Here is a 21,460-nt window from a genome sequence, read left to right on the forward strand (position 1 = left end):
CCCTTCAGTCATCAAAGCTCTGTCAGCCCTCTTGGCTCTCCTAACCCTCTCAACTCTCTCAGACCATTTCAATTTGTCTTCAACACTGTGCTACCCTTGAAGACTGTCTGTCTGGGGCACAAAAGTTGCAAACCTAAAATCATACATGCACTCAACTAACCTAGTAACTGAGGGACAAACCAGCTTTATGTTTCATTATTAAGCCCATCTTGGTATAGGCTAAAGGACAATGCCTATGTGCCAGGACCTTCCCTAATGTCACCACAGGATCTCCAGAAATGGTCCTTACAGTTGACAAAACCTCCTGCAGAATGGTGGACAGGCCCTAGTACCTGCCATCATTTGGTGGCTATAGATTCCCAGCTCGATTTTTTTCAATTCTAGGACAAATGCCTTCACAAATCCTAATTAAACAGTAACAAAAAGAAACACACTCCACACAGTCTACAATTTTCAAGTACACACAATATATAACAATTCAACAAAAAGCTGATAAAAGGATGCATCCTTACATCTCACTCCTACAAAATCAACGTCACAAAGTCATGGGCTCCTCAGGATCACCACTGATACTAGCAGTGTCTATGGAGATGACATGGCTGTGTGCTTGATTTTATGCACTTGTTGTGCGACAGGTGTGGCTAAAACACTTGAACTCCAAAATGAGGAGGGAGGCCCATGTTCTTTTCACCAACCACTTCTGTGAAGGGCGACCTGCTGGTGAACAGTTGACCACTATGGGGCTGGCAGCACAACCCCCGGGTGAATATTACTTGGATGTATATTTCTCCTGCAGAGAACACTACAGGAGATATATGGTATTTTATGGTGCCCTTTCAAATGAATGGTCAACATTGTCAACATAGTTGTGGGGCCTCGAGAGGTGAGTAACCACTGAATCCCAGGAAAGCGGCATTAACCCTTCTACTGACCTCCAAGAGGGATATAAAAATTCACTCTTTTACTGGCTAGATCACCAAGGATATTGGAACTAATCCTCTCACTGACCTAGACCACCAGGTATACTTGGTATTAACCCCTTTGTTGCCCTAGATCACCAGTAATCCTTACATTTACACATTTACTGACCAAGACGACAAGGGATTTTAATTAATTAAAATAATATCCTCCCTGTCCTAGACCCAAAGTCTGCTGTTTGACCTTGTTCTTATGAACCACTGTCTAGGAAATTTTAAGTATGGAAGCAACCTGATGCTGACTTTTTTATTGATGTGCTGACATTAACATTTTCACTGTCCTAGACTACCAGGTATACTGACAATAACCCCTTACTACCCTAGACCACCAGGTATACTGACAATAACCCCTTACTACCCTAGACCACCAGGTATACTGACAATAACCCCTTACTACCCTAGACCACCAGGCATACTGACAATAACCCCTTACTACCCTAGACCACCAGGTATACTGACAATAACCCCTTACTACCCTAGACCACCAGGTATACTGACAATAACCCCTTACTACCCTACACCACCAGGTATAGTGACAATAACCCCTTACTACCCTAGACCACCAGGTATACTGACAATAACCCCTTACTACCCTAGACCACCAGGTATACTGACAAATAACCTTTCTCTGCCTACACTACCACTACTTTTACTACTTGAGATCACCAGGAATGCTGATATTAGTTCTTCTACTGTGCTAGATTACTAAGGAAGCTGACACTAACACCTTTACTGTCCTAGACCACCAGGGATACAAAGCCTTAGAGGGAACATTGCCACGTATGCAGCTAAAAGGTATTGTGGTCTTCGGTTGGCAGCCATGAAGAAAAGTTGTGTGTATGTATCCTCCAAGCTGTACTTTTGCCCCAGGACTCATAATCCTTTAGATATGTCTGAATGACCTCAACACTGACCTTCACTCATATTTTATCCTTCTAGGATGGTGTAAACATAAAGTGACTCCTTGGGTGTTTGCGTGATACAGTGGCGCACGGCAAACTGCGAAAGCAAAGAATTCTCCTAGACTCCCTTCTCTGGGATACAGCTTTGTCCTATTCTCCACACTCTCTCCATGGATTTAATGACAGGGAACAATTTCTAAATGGCCGCTCATTTGCTCATTTCTGGCTTCATATGGCCACTTCTACAAAGCATGGTAGCTCTGAATGACCATCGCTCCCATCCGGCACCCCAATATCCAACTCATGGCGACTCCGCACAAAGAGGTTGTGGGGAATACAGCCGTCAGGTTCTGGCAAATGGAAAGTGCAAGATTACGGCTACGCTGCCTCTACAAGACGGACACCGCTGCCCGGATATTTTCCGTTGTACTGATGAGGTGTCCTACTGGCTCCACCAAAACGACAATAGGAAACAGGACATTCTGGAGATGAGGGAACTTATAGCAGAACTTCAGGAAGAGCTCAGGAACCATAGACATCGTCTGAGGATTCTAGAACATCAGGTAAAGATTCCTTGTCTTTGCATACTACTTATTTTGTGTGCAAACAGTGACACCTGCAGGTCATAGGTCAGAACTGCATGACTGCAATGAAAAAACGTTTATAGGATTATTCCTAATTATTGCTCAAAATGTGAAAATCTACTGGTAAATATAGGGCAGGGGTTTGGGGGGCTTTATGATTAGTATGACTTCTCAGTCATATCTCAGTGCCGCATACCTTCCAACATTTGAACCGCAAATTGCAAGCTCGACACACATTCCAAACATGAAATCTACAGAAGCCCTGGCTTTTTTCAGTCCAAACCATACAGATCATGTAATACAATATGGAAAACCTATATACTTTACTTGCCACTAACTGTAATCAGGACCCCAGTTAATAAGCAGGCAGAGAACCCCCTATGCATAACAGTGCCAGCTGTGGGTAATGCTATCTGTCGTGGTTTATGGTAAAAGTGTCAATCATTTTGCTGACTACCTGCGACCGCCACTAGAGGGAGCTCAAAAGCTTACTGAATACATCATGTTGTCTCCACAGCCTGAAGTAGGGAGCTACAACTCCTCCCTGGGGCACAGGGTGCAGAGCCTGGAGATATGGGCCGGTGAGAGCAGCACTCTGCAGCGCCTACAGGCCACCTTTATCTATGACATCCAAGCTCAGGTCCGTAACATCTCCCTGATGCTGGAAGGAGCCATCAGGAACTCAACATGTCCTATAGCTGAAGTCCTGGGAGCTCAGAGATCACCACATGCAGCAGGTAAAAGGGAGGACATGGGGCAAGGTGCCAGCGGGGGAAAATACTGCACTATCTATCTATCTGCCTGAGACATAACTGCATGCTGAATTTAGCAACAATCCGACATTTCTATCTGGGGGCAGTAATTGTTGTCAATTAGTGCATGTACCTATCAATCAATCTAATATCTAGCAATCTAAACAAAAAAAAACTAAGAAAAAAAATATATATAGCAAAACAAAAAAAATCTAAAAAATAAAATAAAAATTGGAGTGCTGCCTTCTCTTTTCTTAAGATATCTATCTAATATCTATCTATCTATCTATCTATCTATCTAATATCCATCTATCGTATATCTATCTATCTATCTATCTATCTATCTAATATCTATCTATCTAATATCTATCTATCTATCTATCTATCTATCTATCTATCTATCTATCTAATCCATGTACCTATCTATTAGCAGCTTTGAAACACACAAAGTCCTGTCACTCCGACTGTTCCAGCCTGTACCACAATGGGATCCGCAGCTCCGGCAGCTATACTATACTGCCATCTAGTGGGAGAAGTCCAGTAGACGTGTTCTGTGACATGGAGACGCAAGGTAAACAGGTGACAGCGGCTTTTATGTGACTGAGTGCTCCCCTTTAAATGTCACATTTCAAGCCCAATCTTTTATTTCTCTGCAGTTTTTTCAGGTTCCTCTAGGAATGAAATGTATTGTAATTAAGAGTGGACGTTACTTATGTAGTTACAGTTACATTGTTGTCAAATCTGTCCAGTCAATTGAAATCTTCACATTACTGTATTTATTATATGCTATATTTTAGTTAAAGGGGTTCTCCCATGAATAATGTAAAAAATGTAAATCAGACATCATGTAGTACATGACAATCTCTTTCTAACAAATCTAGAACCAGCCCTGTACCTCCCATGGATCCAGAGATCTCCACATTCACTGCTCTGCTGGATTTATATCAAGCTGACAGCTCAAGGGGCGTGTCTTTCCTGCTGCAGCTCAGGGGGCGTGTCCATGATCTACCTATCACAACTCAGGAGGCAGTTAAAGGATGAAAGTTATTTATTTATTTATCTATTTATTTGTTTATTCTTTTTTTTTTTCTCCCCATTCGTTGGGGGATTGAAGGGAGCGAGACAGAATTTCCCCTTTTTTTTTTTTGGTGACCCTCTTCTGTGGTTTAGGGCAATGTGCGCCGAATATACATATAATCAGATGATTTGCTGAATATACTATGGACTCTGTTCCCATTCCACTAACTTACACCTAAGTGCTACGCAGTTATTTATTTATTTATTTATTTATTTTTTCTCCCTTGTTTACTTTGTAAGTTTTATTTTGGTATTTGGTAAGTTTGCCCGCTGCTCCCCCCGGGGAGGTTGAAGCTATGCCTCCAAAGGGTTTTTTTCTTCTGTTTTTCTGTATTCCTTGTGAAGCAAAAGCAAACTGGACAGGGAAAAAAAATTTTTTTATGTATTGTCTGACTTTGTAGAACATGATGGTGTACATTTGTATAGGTGTAATTTCAATCCCCTATATCTCTGGGGTTTTCCTGCTGTTTTGTTTTCCACGAGATGTATGAAGAAAATTATAAATAAATGTATTAAAAAATAAAAAAATAAAGGATGAAACTGAGCATGTGCGACTATCTCAGTGATCAGATCAAAGAAATGAGAAAGAACAAACATTATTTATTGAATAACTCAGTGGCTATGATAATATTTTAATTACATGCAATTACAAAAGTGTTCAGATCCAGGCGCTGGTTTCAAAATTGCTGAATATTTTTCGCGGGACAACCCCTTCCTGACCAGCACCGTAATAGTATGGAGCAGAGGGACGTGACTTGCTACCCAGCGCCATACTATTACGGCGGGCTGCAGGAATTGCGCTCGCCTGATCAGCGACAGGGGTCCGGCAGTCACTGATAGCCGGACCCCTGCTGTATGCGCCGGCATCGGTGAAAGCACCAATGCCATCACATTAACCATTGATGTGCCACAGTCAGTGCTGATCGTGGCACGTGCAATGTGTGGAGGGAGAGAGGGAGATAGCTTCCATCGGGTCCCCGTGCTGCTGTGACAGGGACCCGATGGCAGGGAAGGCAGCCCGATGTCTTCCTTAGGCATCATGGCTGCCTTCTGTGACAGCTTGTGAGATCCAGCCCCCTGGGTCTCACAGGCAGGAAGCTGCACATTTTTTACACTGGTAATACACTTACAGCCCATGCATTACAATACAGAAGTATTATAATGCGTTATAAATGGGATCAGACCCCCAAAAGTTGAAGTCCCAGAAAAGGGACAAAAAATAAAGTGAAAAAAAAGTGAAAAAAATAAAGTTTTACAAAGAAATTAAAAGTTTCAATAAAAAAAAGAATCCTTTCCCCAAAATAATGTAAAAAATAATTGTAAAAATTTGGGGAAAAAAAAGAAAAGTATTGCCGTGTCCGTTTCAACCTAACGTTCACATGACCGAACCCCTCAGATGAACACCGTCAAAAAAATTAAATACCTTACATCACTAAAAGTGCAACACCAAGCGATCAAAAAGGCGTATGCCCCCCAAAATGGTACCAATCTAACCGTCACTTCTTCCCGCAAAAAAATGAACACCAAAAAGTAAACTAAAACACTAAAACATGATTTCTTTTGTTTCAAAAATGCTTTTATTGTGCCAAATGTAAAAAATAAATAAAAAAATACATATTAGGTATCTCCATGTCCGTAACAACCGGCTCTATAAAAATAGCACATGACCTAACCCTTCAGTTGAACACCATAAAAACAATAAAATAAAAACAGTGTCAAATAAGCCATTTTTTGTCACCTTACAACCACAAAAAGTGTAATAGCAAGCGATCAAAAAGTCATATGCACCCCAAAATAATGCTAATCAAACCGTCATCTCATCCCACAAAAATGATGCCTTACCTATTACAATTGCCCAATTTTTTTTTAAAACTATGGCTATCAGACTACGGAGACACTAAAACATGATTTGTTTTGTTTAAAAAATAATGTTATTGTGTAAAACAAATAAATAAATGAAAAGTATACATATTAGGTATTGCCACATCCATAACGACCTGCTCTTTAAAAATATCACATGACCTAACCACTCAGGTGACACGGTAAGAAAAAAAGAAAAAAGAAAACGGTGTCAAAAAAACATTTTTTTGTCACCTTACATCACAAAAAGTGTAATAGCAAGCGATCAAAATAGTGCCAATCAAACCGTCATCTCATCCCACAAAAAATGAGACCCTACCTAAGACAATCGCCCACAAAATAAAAAAAACTATGGCTCTCAGAATATGGAGACTCTAAAACATGATTATTTTTTTGTTTCCAAAATTCTGTAATAGCATCCACTATCTCTTGAAGACATAAGTCCATCTCCAAACGTTCTTTTTGACTATCTGTAGGCAGTGGAAGGGAAATAGAATCCAAATATGAGTCAATCTTTTCCTCCGAGAGAACACTCTCTGATTTATATAATTCTGAAAAATAGTTTATAAATATTTTTATTATTCCCTCATGATCTTCAATAATGGTCCCATCCGAGTCACGAATACTACGAATCTCTTTCTTTAGGTCCTGGTTAGCTATGACCCTGGCCAGCATCTTCCCGGGATGTCCTGCCTCAGAAAAATATTTTTGTCCTCTAAAGAATAACCTCTGTTGAGCTTTATCCAGAAGAAAGTCAGAGAAAGCCTGACTTGTCTTCAGCATAATCTCTCTACCTTCCTCTGTTTTTAACTTAGCGTATCCAGCCATTCCAGCCGCAGCTGCTTCCTCTAGTTCTTTCTCCTTCTTTGCATAGCGTTTTGTCAAATTAGCAATTGTACTGATAAAAATCCCTCTCATAACCGCTATAACCACCTCCGGACCGCCTAACGCGCCGATGCGTCCGGAAGGTGGTTGCTTTTCTCCTCCTGGACGCATATACGCGTCATCTCGCGAGACGCGAGATTTCCTGTGAACGCGCGCACACAGGCGCGCGCGCTCACAGGAACGGAAGGTAAGCGAGTGGATCTCCAGAATGCCAGCGGCGATCGTTCGCTGGCAGGCTGGAGATCCGAATTTTTTAACCCCTAACAGGTATATTAGACGCTGTTTTCATAACAGCGTCTAATATACCTCCTACCTGGTCCTCTGGTGGTCCCTTTTGTTAGGATCGACCACCAGAGGACACAGGTAGGTCAGTAAAGTCGCACCAAACACTACACTACACTACACCCCCCCCCCGTCACTTATTAACCCCTTATAAACCCCTGATCACCCATGATCACCCCATATAAACTCCCTGATCACCCCCCTGTCATTGATCACCGCCCTGTCATTGATCACCCCCCTGTCAGGCTCCGTTCAGACGTCCGTATGATTTTTACGGATCCACGGATACATGGATCGGATCCGCAAAACGCATACGGACGTCTAAATGGAGCCTTACAGGGGGGTGATCAATGACAGGCGGGTGATCACCCATATACACTCCCTGATCACCCCCTGTCATTGATCACCCCCCTGTCATTGATCACCCCCCTGTAAGGCTCCATTCAGACGTCCGCATGATTTTTACGGATCCATGGATACATGGATCGGATCCGCAAAAACACATGCGGACGTCTGAATGGAGCCTTACAGGGGGGTGATCACCCATATACACTCCCTGATCACCCCCTGTCATTGATAACCCCCCTGTAAGGCTCCATTCAGACGTCCGCATGTTTTTTGTGGATCCGATCCATGTATCCATGGATCCGTAAAAATTATACGGACGTCTGAATGGAGCCTTACCAGGGGGGTGATCAATGACAGGGGGGTGATCAATGACAGGGGGTGATCAGGGAGTGTATATGGGTGATCACCCCCCTGTCATTGATCACCCCCCTGTCATTGATCACCCCCCCCCCCTGTAAGGCTAAATTCAGACATTTTTTTTGGCACAAGTTAGCGGAAATTTTTTTTTTGTTTTTGTTTTTTCTTACAAAGTCTCATATTCCACTAACTTGTGTCAAAAAATAAAATCTCACATGAACTCACCATACCCCTCACGGAATCCAAATGCGTAAACATTTTTAGACATTTATATTCCAGACTTCTTCTCACGCTTTAGGGCCCCTAAAAAGCCAGGGCAGTATAAATACCCCACATGTGACCCCATTTCGGAAAGAAGACACCCCAAGGTATTTGCTGAGGGGCATATTGAGTCCATGAAAGATTGAAATTTTTGTCCTAAGTTAGCGGAAAGTGAGACTTTGTGAGAAAAAAACAAAAAAAAATCAATTTCCGCTAACTTATGCAAAAAATAAAAAATTTCTAGGAACTCGCCAGGCCCCTCATTGAATACCTTGGGGTGTCTTCTTTCCAAAGTGGGGTCACATGTGGGGTATTTATACTGCCCTGGCTTTTTAGGGGCCCGAAAGTGTGAGAAGAAGTCTGGGATCCAAATGTCTAAAAATGCCCTCCTAAAAGGAATTTGGGCCCCTTTGCGCATCTAGGCTGCAAAAAAGTGTGACACATCTGGTATCGCCGTACTCAGGAGAAGTTGGGGAATGTGTTTTGGGGTGTCATTTTACATATACCCATGCTGGGTGAGAGAAATATCTTGGTCAAATGCCAACTTTGTATAAAAAAATAGGAAAAGTTGTCTTTTGCCAAGATATTTCTCTCACCCAGCATGGGTATATGTAAAATGACATCCCAAAACACATTCCCCAACTTCTCCTGAGTACGGCGATACCAGATGTGTCACACTTTTTTGCAGCCAAGGTGGGCAAAGGGGCACATATTCCAAAGTGCGCCTTTCGGATTTCACCGGCCATTTTTTACAGATTTTGATTGCAAGGTACTTCTCACACATTTGGGCCCCTAAATTGCCAGGGCAGTATAACTACGCCACAAGTGACCCCATTTTGGAAAGAAGACACCCCAAGGTATTCCGTGAGGGGCACGGCGAGTTCCTCGAATTTTTTATTTTTTGTCACAAGTTAGCGGAAAATGATGATTTTTCTTTTTTTTTCTTTTTTCCTTACAAAGTCTCATATTCCACTAACTTGCGACAAAAAAAAAATAATTCTAGGAACTCGCCATGCCCCTCACAGAATACCTTGGGGTGTCTTCTTTCCAAAATGGGGTCACTTGTGGGGTAGTTATACTGCCCTGGCAATTTAGGGGCCCAAATGTGTGCGAAGAACTTTGCAATCAAAATGTGTAAAAAATGACCGGTGAAATCCGAAAGGTGCACTTTGGAATATGTGCCCCTTTGCCCACCTTGGCAGCAAAAAAGTGTGACACATCTGGTATCGCCGTACTCAGGAGAAGTTGGGGAATGTGTTTTGGGGTGTCATTTTACATATACCCATGCTGGGTGAGAAAAATATCTTGGTCAAATGCCAACTTTGTATAAAAAAATGGGAAAAGTTGTCTTTTGCCAAGATATTTCTCTCATCCAGCATGGGTATATGTAAAATGACACCCCAAAACACATTGCCCAACTTCTCCTGAGTACGGCGATACCAGATGTGTGACACTTTTTTGCTGCCAAGGTGGGCAAAGGGGCACATATTCCAAAGTGCATCTTTCAGATTTTGCAGGCCATTTTACACAGATTTTGATTGCAAAGTTCTTCTCACACATTTGGGCCCCTAAATTGCCAGGGCAGTATAACTACGCCACAAGTGACCCCATTTTGGAAAGAAGACACCCCAAGGTATTCCGTGAGGGGTATGGCGAGTTCCTAGAATTTTTTATTTTTTGTCGCAAGTTAGTGGAATATGAGACTTTGTAAGGAAAAAAGAGAAAAAAAAAAAATCATCATTTTCCGCTAACTTGTGACAAAAAATAAAAAATTCTAGGAACTCGCCATGCCCCTCACGGAATACCTTGGGGTGTCTTCTTTCCAAAATGGGGTCACTTGTGGCGTAGTTATACTGCCCTGGCAATTTAGGGGCCCAAATGTGTAAGAAGTACCTTGCAATCAAAATGTGTAAAAAATGGCCTGCAAAATCTGAAAGGTGCACTTTGGAATATGTGCCCCTTTGCCCACCTTGGCAGCAAAAAAGTGTGACACATCTGGTATCGCCGTACTCAGGAGAAGTTGGGGAATGTGTTTTGGGGTGTCATTTTACATATACCCATGCTGGATGAGAGAAATATCTTGGCAAAAGACAACTTTTCCCATTTTTTTATACAAAGTTGGCATTTGACCAAGATATTTTTCTCACCCAGCATGGGTATATGTAAAATGACACCCCAAAACACATTCCCCAACTTCTCCTGAGTACGGCGATACCAGATGTGTCACACTTTTTTGCTGCCAAGGTGGGCAAAGGGGCACATATTCCAAAGTGCACCTTTTGGATTTCACCGGTCATTTTTTACACATTTTGATTGCAAAGTTCTTCTCACACATTTGGGCCCCTAAATTGCCAGGGCAGTATAACTACCCCACAAGTGACCCCATTTTGGAAAGAAGACACCCCAAGGTATTCCGTGAGGGGCATGGCGAGTTCCTAGAATTTTTTATTTTTTGTCGCAAGTTAGTGGAATATGAGACTTTGTAAGAAAAATAAAAAAAATAAAAATCATCATCATTTTCTGCTAACTTGTGACAAAAAATAAAAAGTTCTATGAACTCACTATGCCCATCAGCGAATACCTTAGGGTGTCTACTTTCCGAAATGGGGTCATTTGTGGGGGTTTTCTACTGTCTGGGCATTGTAGAACCTCAGGAATCATGACAGGTGCTCAGAAAGTCAGAGCTGTTTCAAAAAGCGGAAATTCACATTTTTGTACCATAGTTTGTAAATGCTATAACTTTTACCCAAACCATTTTTTTTTTGCCCAAACATTTTTTTTTTATCAAAGACATGTAGAACAATAAATTTGGCGAAAAATTTATATATGGATGTCGTTTTTTTTGCAAAATTTTACAGCTGAAAGTGAAAAATTTCATTTTTTTGCAAAAAAATCGTTACATTTTGATTAATAACAAAAAAAGTAAAAATGTCAGCAGCAATAAAATACCACCAAATGAAAGCTCCATTAGTGAGAAGAAAAGGAGGTAAAATTCATTTGGGTGGTAAGTTGCATGACCGAGCGATAAACGGTGAAAGGAGTGTAGTGCCGAAGTGTAAAAAGTGCTCTGGTCATGAAGGGGGTTTCACCTAGCGGGGCTGAAGTGGTTAAATACATTCCAAACATATTAAGATTTGGCTGAAGCAATATTTTTATCCCAAAAGACCTATTTCTATAGACCTATTTCTCTTCTTAATACAGATGTCAAACTCCTGTCTAAAATCTTAGCTATGAGGCTAGCTAGTGTCATTACATCAATTATACATCCAGACCAAAATGGTTTTATGCCTAATAAAGGGACCCATTATAATCTACACCGTATAGATGCCTCTAAGGCCTTTGATAGAGTTGAGTGGGGGTTTCTTCGGAGAGTGCTTCATAAGATGGGCTTCGGCCCTAGGTTTAGTAATATGATTAAACTTCTTTATAGATCTCCTATAAATGGTCATCTTACCAGAAGTTTTTGTATGACTAGAGGCACTCGCCAGGGATGTCCACTTTCTCCTCTTTTATTTGACATCTACATTGAACCCTTGGCCGCTAGAGTTAGACAAGACCCTAGGATTCTAGGGTTTAGGGTATTAGGAATGGAAGACCGAATTTCTCTATATGCAGAGGATATTTTATTTTATATTCAACAGACACAATCTACTTCGCTGAATATCATCCAAACGATAAATCATTTTGGAGAAGTTTCAGGTCTGGATGTAAAATAGGAAAAAACTACCCTCATGCCATTGGATAATATGACTGTGCCCTTAGATAAATCTGTACTACCCAATGACGCCCCTTTGAACACTTTGAATTTTTTTTTAGTCTTTTGAGTATTTAGGCATTACAATCTCTCCTAGGGTGGAAGATTTTATCCCGCTTAATTTGATTCCATTGATAATTAAGCTAAGGTCAAAAATAACAACATGGCTTCGTTTATCTTTATCGAAGGCAGATAGAATATCTCATTCTCCCCCAGTTACTTTATGTCTTTAGGAATTCTCCAGTTTGGATTGGGGATAGGTTTTTTAAGCTAATAGAAAGAATTATTAATGACTTACTTTGGGGGAGGAAACGTGTAAGACTTAAATTAGAGCATTGGTATAAGCCGTTGGAGAGTTAATCTCCCCTGCTTCAAGGCTATTTTTTAGCTGCACAGTTTTGTTTTTTTCCGGAAGTGGGAGGATAGCCCTCTCTGTAAGTATTTAGTGAATAGATCTCCATATGATAATTTTTTTACGTTATTGGAGTCTGATCAATTGACCGACTCTGATTAGGAATTTAAATTCGCCAGGAATCTTTTTATGAAGTCATGGTATTCTATTAGACTTTGGTGTGTAGTGAAGGGTTCAATGGGATGTACTCCTTTGTGGTGTAATAAGCACTAGCAAACTTTAGTTTAATTTTTCGGTACTTACACTTAAGATTGGCACTTTTAAGTATTATAAAAATAAATAGACTTGAAATACACATTTCTATACAATTTCCCAACTTTATAAAAATTTACTTATAGCACGATTTACAGATACCTGTTCTTCTGGACAGAGGGCTTGGCAAAAGGAATGTCCAACGATTTAGGCCTCATGCACACGACAGTATTTTTTCACGGTCCGCAAAAACGGGGTCCGTAGGTCCGTGATCCGTGACCGTTTTTTCGTCCGTGGGTCTTCCTTGATTTTTGGAGGATCCACGGACATGAAAAAAAAGTCGTATTCGTGTCCGCCTGGCCATGCGGAGCCAAATGGATCCGTCCTGAATTACAATGCAAGTCAATGGGGACGGATCCGTTTGACGTTGACACAATATGGTGCAATTGCAAACGGATCCGTCCCCATTGACTTTCAATGTAAAGTCTGGAGTCCCTTTTATACCATCGGATCGGAGTTTTCTCCAATCCGATGGTATATTTTAACTTGAAGCGTCGCCATCACCATGGGAACGCCTCTATGTTAGAATATACTGTCGGATATGAGTTAGAATGTGAAAACTCATTTCCGACAGTATATTCTAACACAGAGGCGTTCCCATGGTGATGGGGACACTTCTAGTTAGAATATACTACAAACTGTGTACATGACTGCCCCCTGCTGCCTGGCAGCACCCGATCTCTTACAGGGGGCCGTGATCAGCACAATTAACCCCTCAGGTGCCGCACCTGAAGGGGTTAATTGTACTATCATATCCCCCTGTAAGAGATCAGGGCTGCCAGGCAGCAGGGGGCAGACCCCCCCCTCCCCAGTTTGAATATCATTGGTGGCCAGTGCGGCGCCCCCCCCCTCTCCCTCTATTGTAATAATAGGTTGGTGGCACAGTGTGCGGCCCCCCGCCCCCCCTACCTCCCTCCACTGTGCCACCAACAAAATATTACAATAGAGGGAGTAAGGGCGGGGGGGGCACACTGTGCCACCAACGAATTATTACAATAGAGGGAGGAAGGGGGGGGCGGGGGGGCGCACACTGTGCCACCAACGAATTATTACAATAGAGGGAGGGAGGGGGAGGGGCCGCACTGGCCACCAATGATATTCAAACTGGGGAGGGGGGGGGTCTGCCCCCTGCTGCCTGGCAGCCCTGATCTCTTACAGGGGGATATGATAGTACAATTAACCCCTTCAGGTGCCGCACCTGAAGGGGTTAATTGTGCTGATCACGGCCCCCTGTAAGAGATCGGGTGCTGCCAGGCAGCAGGGGCCAGTCATGTACACAGTTTGTAGTGTATTCTAACTAGAAGCATCCCCATCACCATGGGAACGCCTCTGTGTTAGAATATACTGTCGGATATGAGTTTTCACAAAGCGAAAACTTAGATCTGAAAAAGCTTTTATGCAGACGGATCTTCGGATCCGTCTGTATGAAAGTAACCTACGGCCACGGATGCCAATCTTGTGTGCATCCGTGTTCTTTCATGGACGCATTGACTTGAATAGGTCCGTGAACCGTTGTCCGTCAAAAAAATATGACAGGTCATATTTTTTTGACGGACAGGATACACGGATCACGGTCTCGGCTGAAAAACTGAGCATTTTCCGATTTTTCCACGGACCCATTGAAAGTCAATGGGTCCGCGAAAAAAAAACGGAAAACGGCACAATGGCCACGGATGCACACAACGGTCGTGTGCATGAGGCCTTACTTGGATGATCAGGAGAAGGTAGTTCAGGATTTAAAATTGGTTTCACACAATTTTAATCCCGTTGTGGTGCAGTTTAATATTCTACATAGTCTTTACGTTACACCTTTTTGGCTTAAGAGATGGGGTATTAGGAGCGATTCCAATTGCCCTAGGTGTGATGTTCCTGATGCGCATTATTTGCATATGTTTTGGTTCTGTGTAGAGCTGAAACAATATTGGGGGGCTATTCATAATTACATAGAGAGAAAACTAAATGTGCGGATTCCTTTTACTGCTGAATGTTGGGTATTGGGTGATCTTGCCAAGGTGGGCTGTCAGCAATATAAAAAAAAACTTTTGTTTAAGATAATGTTCCTGGCAGGACTCCTAATAGCACGCTCTTGGTTTGTGCGAGATTCTCCCAGTATGAATACATGGCTAAATTTGGTAAATACTAATAAGAGATATGACTATATTTTAGGAATATTGAGATAAAATGGCTTAGTATCTGGGGAGATTGGAATCCTTCGCCATCCTTCTTCATCTCTCCTCGGTCTGGTTTACGGAGGGGTGGTGGTGGAGGGAGGACGCATCATAGGAGAGGAGGGGGAGGGAGTGGGGGGGGGTATTTTCACTGAAAAAAGATGTTAATATTTATATGTTTTATAAAACTGATTGTTAATATTGGAACTTAAATAAAGAAAGTAAAAAAAAAAAAAGAAAAGAAATATGCTGTTATTGTGTAAAAATGAAATAAATAAAAAAAAGTATACATATTAGGTATCACCGCGTCCGTAAGAACCTGCTGTATCACATGACCTAACCCCTAAGGTAAACACTGTAGAAAAAATAAAAATAAAGTGTGTCAAAAAAGCCATTTTTTGTCACCTTACATCACAAAAAGTGTAATACCAAGCGATCAAAAAGTCATATGCACCCTAATAGTACCAATCAAACCGTCATCTCATACCGGAAAAAAATGAGCCCCTACATAAGGCCTCATGCACACGACCGTTGTGTGCATCCGTGGCCGTTGTGCCGTTTTCCGTTTTTTTTCGCGGACCCATTGACTTTCAATGGGTCCGTGGAAAAATCGGAAAATGCACCGTTTTGCAGCCGAGGCCGTGATCCGTGTATCCTGTCCGTCAAAAAAATATGACCTGTCCTATTTTTTTGACGGACAACGGTTCACGGACCCATTCAAGTCAATGGGTCCGTGAAAGAACACGGATGCACACAAGATTGGCATCCGTGTCCGTGATCCGTGGCCGTAGGTTGCTTTCATACAGACGGATCCGAAGATCCGTCTGCATAAAAGCTTTTTCAGAGGTGAGTTTTCACTTCGCGAAAACTCAGATCCGACAGTATATTCTAACACAGAGGCGTTCCCATGGTGATGGGGACGCTTCAGGTTAGAATATACGGAAAAACTGTGTACATGACTGCCCCCTGCTGCCTGGCAGGTGCTGCCAGGCAGCAGGGGGCAGACCCCCCCCCCCCCTGTTTTTAACTCATTTGTGGCCAGTGCGGCCGCCCCCCCCCCTCCCTCCCCTGTAGTTAACTTCTTGGTAGCCAGCCCCCCCTCCCTCCCCTGTAGTTAACTAATTGGTGTCCAGTGGGCCCCCCCTCCGTCCGCTATAGATAACTCATTGGTGTCCAGTGGGCCCCCCCTCCGTCCGCTATAGATAACTCATTGGTGTCCAGTGGGCCCCCCCTCCGTCCGCTATAGATAACTCATTGGTGGCCAGTGGGCCCTCTCCCCTCCCACCCCCTCCTAATTAAAATCGCCCCCCTATCATTGGTGGCAGTGGTGAGTACCGATCGGAGTCCCAGTGTAATCGCTGGGGCTCCGATCGGTAACCATGGCAACCGGGACGCTACTGCAGTCCCGGTTGCCATGGTAGCTTAGCAATTTGTAGAAGCTTTATACTTACCTGAAGAGCAGCGATGTCTGTGACCGGCCGGGAGCTCCTCCTACTGGTAAGTGACAGGTTTGTGCTATAAGCAATGCGCCGCACAGACCTTTCACTTACCAGTAGGAGGAGCTCCCGGCCGGTCACAGACATCGCAGCTCTTCAGGTAAGTATGAAGCTTCTACAAATTGCTAAGCTACCATGGCAACCGGGACTGCAGTAGCGTCCCGGTTGCCATGGTTACCGATCGGAGCCCCAGCGATTACACTGGGACTCCGATCGGTACTCACCACTGCCACCAATGATAGGGGGGCGATTTTAATTAGGAGGGGGAGGGAGGGGAGAGGGCCCACTGGCCACCAACGAGTTATCTACAGCGGAGGGAGGGGGGGCCCACTGGACACCAATGAGTTATCTATAGCGGACGGAGGGGGGCCCACTGGACACCAATGAGTTATCTATAGCGGACGGAGGGGGGGCCCACTGGCCACCAACGAGTTAACTACAGGGGAGGGAGGGGGGGCCCACTGGACACCAACGAGTTTACTACAGGGGAGGGAGGGGGGGGGCGGCCGCATAGGGGAGGGAGGGGGGGGGGGGCGGCCGCACTGGCCACCAATGAGTTAACTACAGGGGAGGGAGGGGGGGCGGCCGCACTGGCCACCAATGAGTTAAAAACAGGGGGGGGGGGGGTCTGCCCCCTGCTGCCTGGCAGCACCTGCCAGGCAGCAGGGGGCAGTCATGTACACAGTTTTTCAGTATATTCTAACCTGAAGCGTCCCCATCACCATGGGAACGCCTCTGTGTTAGAATATACTATCGGATCTGATTTTCACGATGTAGCTCATATCCGACAGTATATTCTAACATAGAGGCGTTCCCATGGTGATGGGGACGCTTCAAGTTAAAATATACCATCGGATTGGAGAAAACTCCAATCCGATAGTATAAAAGAACTCCAGACTTTACATTGAAAGTCAATGGGGACGGATCCGTTTGAAATGGCACCATATTGTGTCAACTTCAAACGGATCCGTCCCTATTGACTTGCATTGTAATTCAGGACGGATCCGTTTGGCTCCGCACGGCCAGGCGGACGCCAAAACGACTTTTTTTTCATGTCCGTGGATCCTCCAAAAATCAAGGAAGACCCACGGACGAAAAAACGGTCACGGATCACGGACCCACGGACCCAGTTTTTGCGGGCCGTGAAAAAAAACTGTCGTGTGCATGAGGCCTAAGACAGTCGCCCAAAATGTAAAAAAACTACAGCTTTCATACTATGGAGACACAAAAAATATATATTTAAAAAAAAACTGAAATCCCACTCCTGCGCCGTTCACTTCTGTATTCGGCGCAGGCGCAGTGAGTGAATGATGCACTCCTGGTGCCGGATTCCTCACTGCACCTGCGCCGACTATATCACAGTGAGGAAGCTGGCATCAGGAGAGCGGCCTTCACTCACTGCGCCTGCGCCGAAGACAGACGTGAATGGCGCAGGCGCAAGATTTCGTCAACGATGTGGTGGACCATGGCATCAATCAAGAGGAGCTGGGCGGGCAGAACAGGGGACCTGGGCGGGATAAAGCGTGAGTGGACGGAGCCTCTAGGTGCTGATTTTACGCCCACATAGCACCTAGAGGCTCATTAGCATATTATAAAAGTGCCTATTTTACAAAAACGGCTGCAGGGACAAATGTTAGAAACACACTGTTATGTACTGCTGACATTAGCGCATCGCTATATCAGTCACCTACATAACAGTATTTCTGGTGGTGGAAGCCCTTTAAGCAGCATGTTGACGATTCTCAGGTAGAAAGTTTTTTTTTCTGCAGTGCACTAGATAAAAAAATTAACTAAAAATATATTTTAAAACCGCTAAAATTGTTAATGATTGTACATATTAGGAAGAATTCACATCTCCATTTTCTGTTTTTCGGGTCCCTGTGGGGGCACTGCAGGGTAAATGAAAACTTGCTTCCAGGTTCACCCCTCAAAGAGCTCAACTGAGATTCCCACCGATGGGTCAGCATTTTGTTTATCGTTAGGGAAACTTCTAACAGGGAGAAATTGAGGACATCCTGCCAATGCTGCCAGTGAGAGATGAGCGAAATTCGTGAAATTTATCTTGTGTCCGATTCTTAAAAAAATTTACATTTCATTTGTGGCCAAATCGATTTTATCCAAATTAAAAGTGCTCTAATTGGCCTGAAATTGGTATGACACTCTGAGATAACTCCGATTTTTTTATATCTTTTTAAACTTTTTAGTTTAATTTTTGCTCTTTCTATCCCCCCTCCCTAAGTTCTTGAATGCGATGACAGCAATAGTAAATGATGTCTGAGTGACACTGACATACATAGCTATGGGTAAATGCATTTCATGGTGTTAACAAACAGCGTGTTTAAAAATGCTCCAAAATTGGAGGCAGATGGTGTTTAAACACACACAGTGTTATAGGAAACAAAACAGCAGCTTGTCTGGGGACCAAACGTCCAAAAATTATACCTCAATGGAGGCAGATTCCTGTATACATAATGTCATAAGAAATTGGGGCTTGTTCTGCACAAGCATCCCAAAATTATGCCATAATGGGGGCAGAATGCCTGCCTGTACTTATACACATACAAGTGATAATTGTCAGAAGAAAAATAGGCTTGTACTGAACGTCCCCCCCATCACTACAGAAATACAACAGCGCCACATACCTGTTACATCCAGTCACATCTCCTTTGATGTAGATGTTCTCTGTCCTCGTCTTCTCCTTTCAGACCAGACCACCATTTTGTCACCATTTTCCATCTCTGCAGTTTGACAACAACAAAAAAATCTTAGTTTACTACTTTTCCATCATCCTCCCATCTTCTGGACAAATCATCCTACTACCCCCAATACTGTGCCACTGTGCTCCCCAATAATATACTGCAAAAACAGATAATACTAGTACCACACAGAGACCCCCATATAAAATACCCCTTCTTTGTGGCCTCAGTAGAAGCCCCCATAGGGCCCCATAATAATGTGCCAGTATCAAGTGCCTCTCTTCCACCCATGTGCCAGTAACAAGTGACTTATCATGCCCCCCATGTTCCAGTAACAAGTGCCAAACCCCCCATGTGCCAGTATCAAGTTCCAAACCCCCCCATGTGCCAGTATCAAGTGCCAAACCCCCCATGTGCCAGTATCAAGTGCCAAACCCCCATGTGCCAGTATCAAGTGCCAACCCCCCCATGTGCCAGTATCAAGTGCCAAACCCAGTATCAAGTGCCAACCCCCTCATGTTCCAGTATCAAGTGCCAACCCCCCCATGTGCCAGTATCAAGTGCCAAACCCCCCATGTGCCAGTATCAAGTGCCAAACCAAACCATATGCCAGTATCAAGCGCCTCTCCCTCCCCTGCCCCACAGCACAGCCATTTGTATCGCTGTCCTGAGGATGGCGATACAGATGACTATGGAGATGAACGCTTCCACAATGGAAGCGTTCATCTCCCTGTGACTTGCCGTTAGTTGTGGGCCGGCACCCGGTGGTGGGCTTGGGGGCCCCTAATGATTCGGGGGCCTGGGGGCAATTGCCCCCCTTGCAGATATGGAAGCGCCATCCCTGGGCAAGACTATGTTCTCCTCGCGGACATCTGTGCCCCTTTTGATGCAACCCATTATCTTATTGGCCTTGGCAGCAGCTGTCTGACACTGGTTTTTGCAGCTTAGTTTGCTTTTCACAAAAATTCCTAGATCCTTTTCCATGTCAGTGTTACCGAGTGTTTTACCATTTAGTATGTACGGGTGACTTGCATTATTCCTTTCCATGTGCATAACCTTACATTTGTCAGTGTTAAACCTCATCTGCCACTTCTCTGCCCAAGCCTCCAATATATCCAGATCCATCTGTAGCAGTATACTGTCCTCTGTAGTGTCTATATATATATATATATATATATTTATATACAGTCATGTGAAAAAATTAGGACACCCTTTGAAAGCATGTGGTTTTTTGTAACATTTTTAATAACAGGTTATTTCATCTCCGTTTCAACAATACAGAGAGATTAAAGTAATCCAACTAAACAAAGAAAACTGAAGAAAAGTCTTTTCAAGATCTTCTGTAAATGTCATTCTACAAAAATGCCTATTCTAACTGAGGAAAAAGATAGGACACCCTCACATGTATTCCCTCTTAAATTGGCTCAGATCTCACACAGGTATATCACACCAGGTGCACATAATTAGTAGATCGTTACTCTGCATGTTGAATGAGGCTTGCCCTATTTAAACCTCAGACATTTAGTTTGGTGTGCTCCTGACTGTTGAAGTGAGAGTGAGCACCATGGTGAGAGCAAAAGAGCTGTCAGAGGACTTCAGAAAAAAGATTGTAGCAGCCTATGAGTCTGGGAAGGGATTTAAAAAGATCTCAAAAGATTTTGAAATCAGCCATTCCACTGTCCGGAAGATAGTCTACAAGTGGAGGGCTTTCAAAACAACTGCCAACATGCCCAGGACTGGTCGCCCCAGCAAGTTCACCCCAAGAGCAGACCGCAAGATGCTAAAAGAGGTCTCCAAAAACCCTAAAGTGTCATCTCGAGAACTACAGCAGGCTCTGGCTACTGTTGATGTAGAAGTACATGCCTCTACAATCAGAAAGAGACTGTACAAGTTTAACTTGCATGGGAGGTGTGCAAGGAGGAAACCTTTGCTTTCCAAGAGAAACATCGAGGCCAGACTGACATTTGCCAGAGATAAAGTTGACAAAGACCAGGACTTCTGGAATAATGTTCTTTGGACAGATGAGTCCAAAATTTAATTATTTGGACACAACAGCAGAGGACATGTTTGGCGTAAACCAAACACAGCATTCCAAGAAAAGAACCTCATACCAACTGTGAAGCATGGAGGTGGAAGTGTCATGGTTTGGGGCTGCTTTGCTGCAGCAGGACCTGGTCAGCTCACCATCATAGAATCCACGATGAATTCTACTGTGTATCAGAAGGTGCTTGAAGAACATGTGAGACCATCAGTTAGAAAATTAAAGCTGAAGCGGAACTGGACCATGCAACATGACAATGACCCAAAACATACTAGTAAATCAACCAAAGATTGGCTGAAAAAGAAGAAATGGAGAGTCCTGGAATGGCCAAGTCAAAGTCCAGATTTGAATCCCAT

At 43.5% G+C, this 21,460-nt stretch overlaps 1 protein-coding gene across 1 annotated transcript in view; it reads left to right on the forward strand.

Moving 5' to 3' along the window:
* Positions 1-2,130: 2,130 nt before the first annotated feature.
* The window catches only part of LOC122935176 (fibrinogen-like protein 1), a 29,676-nt gene continuing 10,346 nt past the window's right edge, over positions 2,131-21,460 (forward strand). Inside the window, exons 1-3 of the mRNA XM_044290941.1 lie at positions 2,131-2,442; positions 2,981-3,200; positions 3,646-3,786. Of these exons, the coding sequence (XP_044146876.1) occupies positions 2,131-2,442; positions 2,981-3,200; positions 3,646-3,786 (673 nt within the window). The remainder of the gene's footprint in view (positions 2,443-2,980; positions 3,201-3,645; positions 3,787-21,460) is intronic.

Source organism: Bufo gargarizans, chromosome 4 (assembly GCF_014858855.1).
Source record: "Bufo gargarizans isolate SCDJY-AF-19 chromosome 4, ASM1485885v1, whole genome shotgun sequence".
NCBI lineage: Eukaryota > Metazoa > Chordata > Amphibia > Anura > Bufonidae > Bufo > Bufo gargarizans.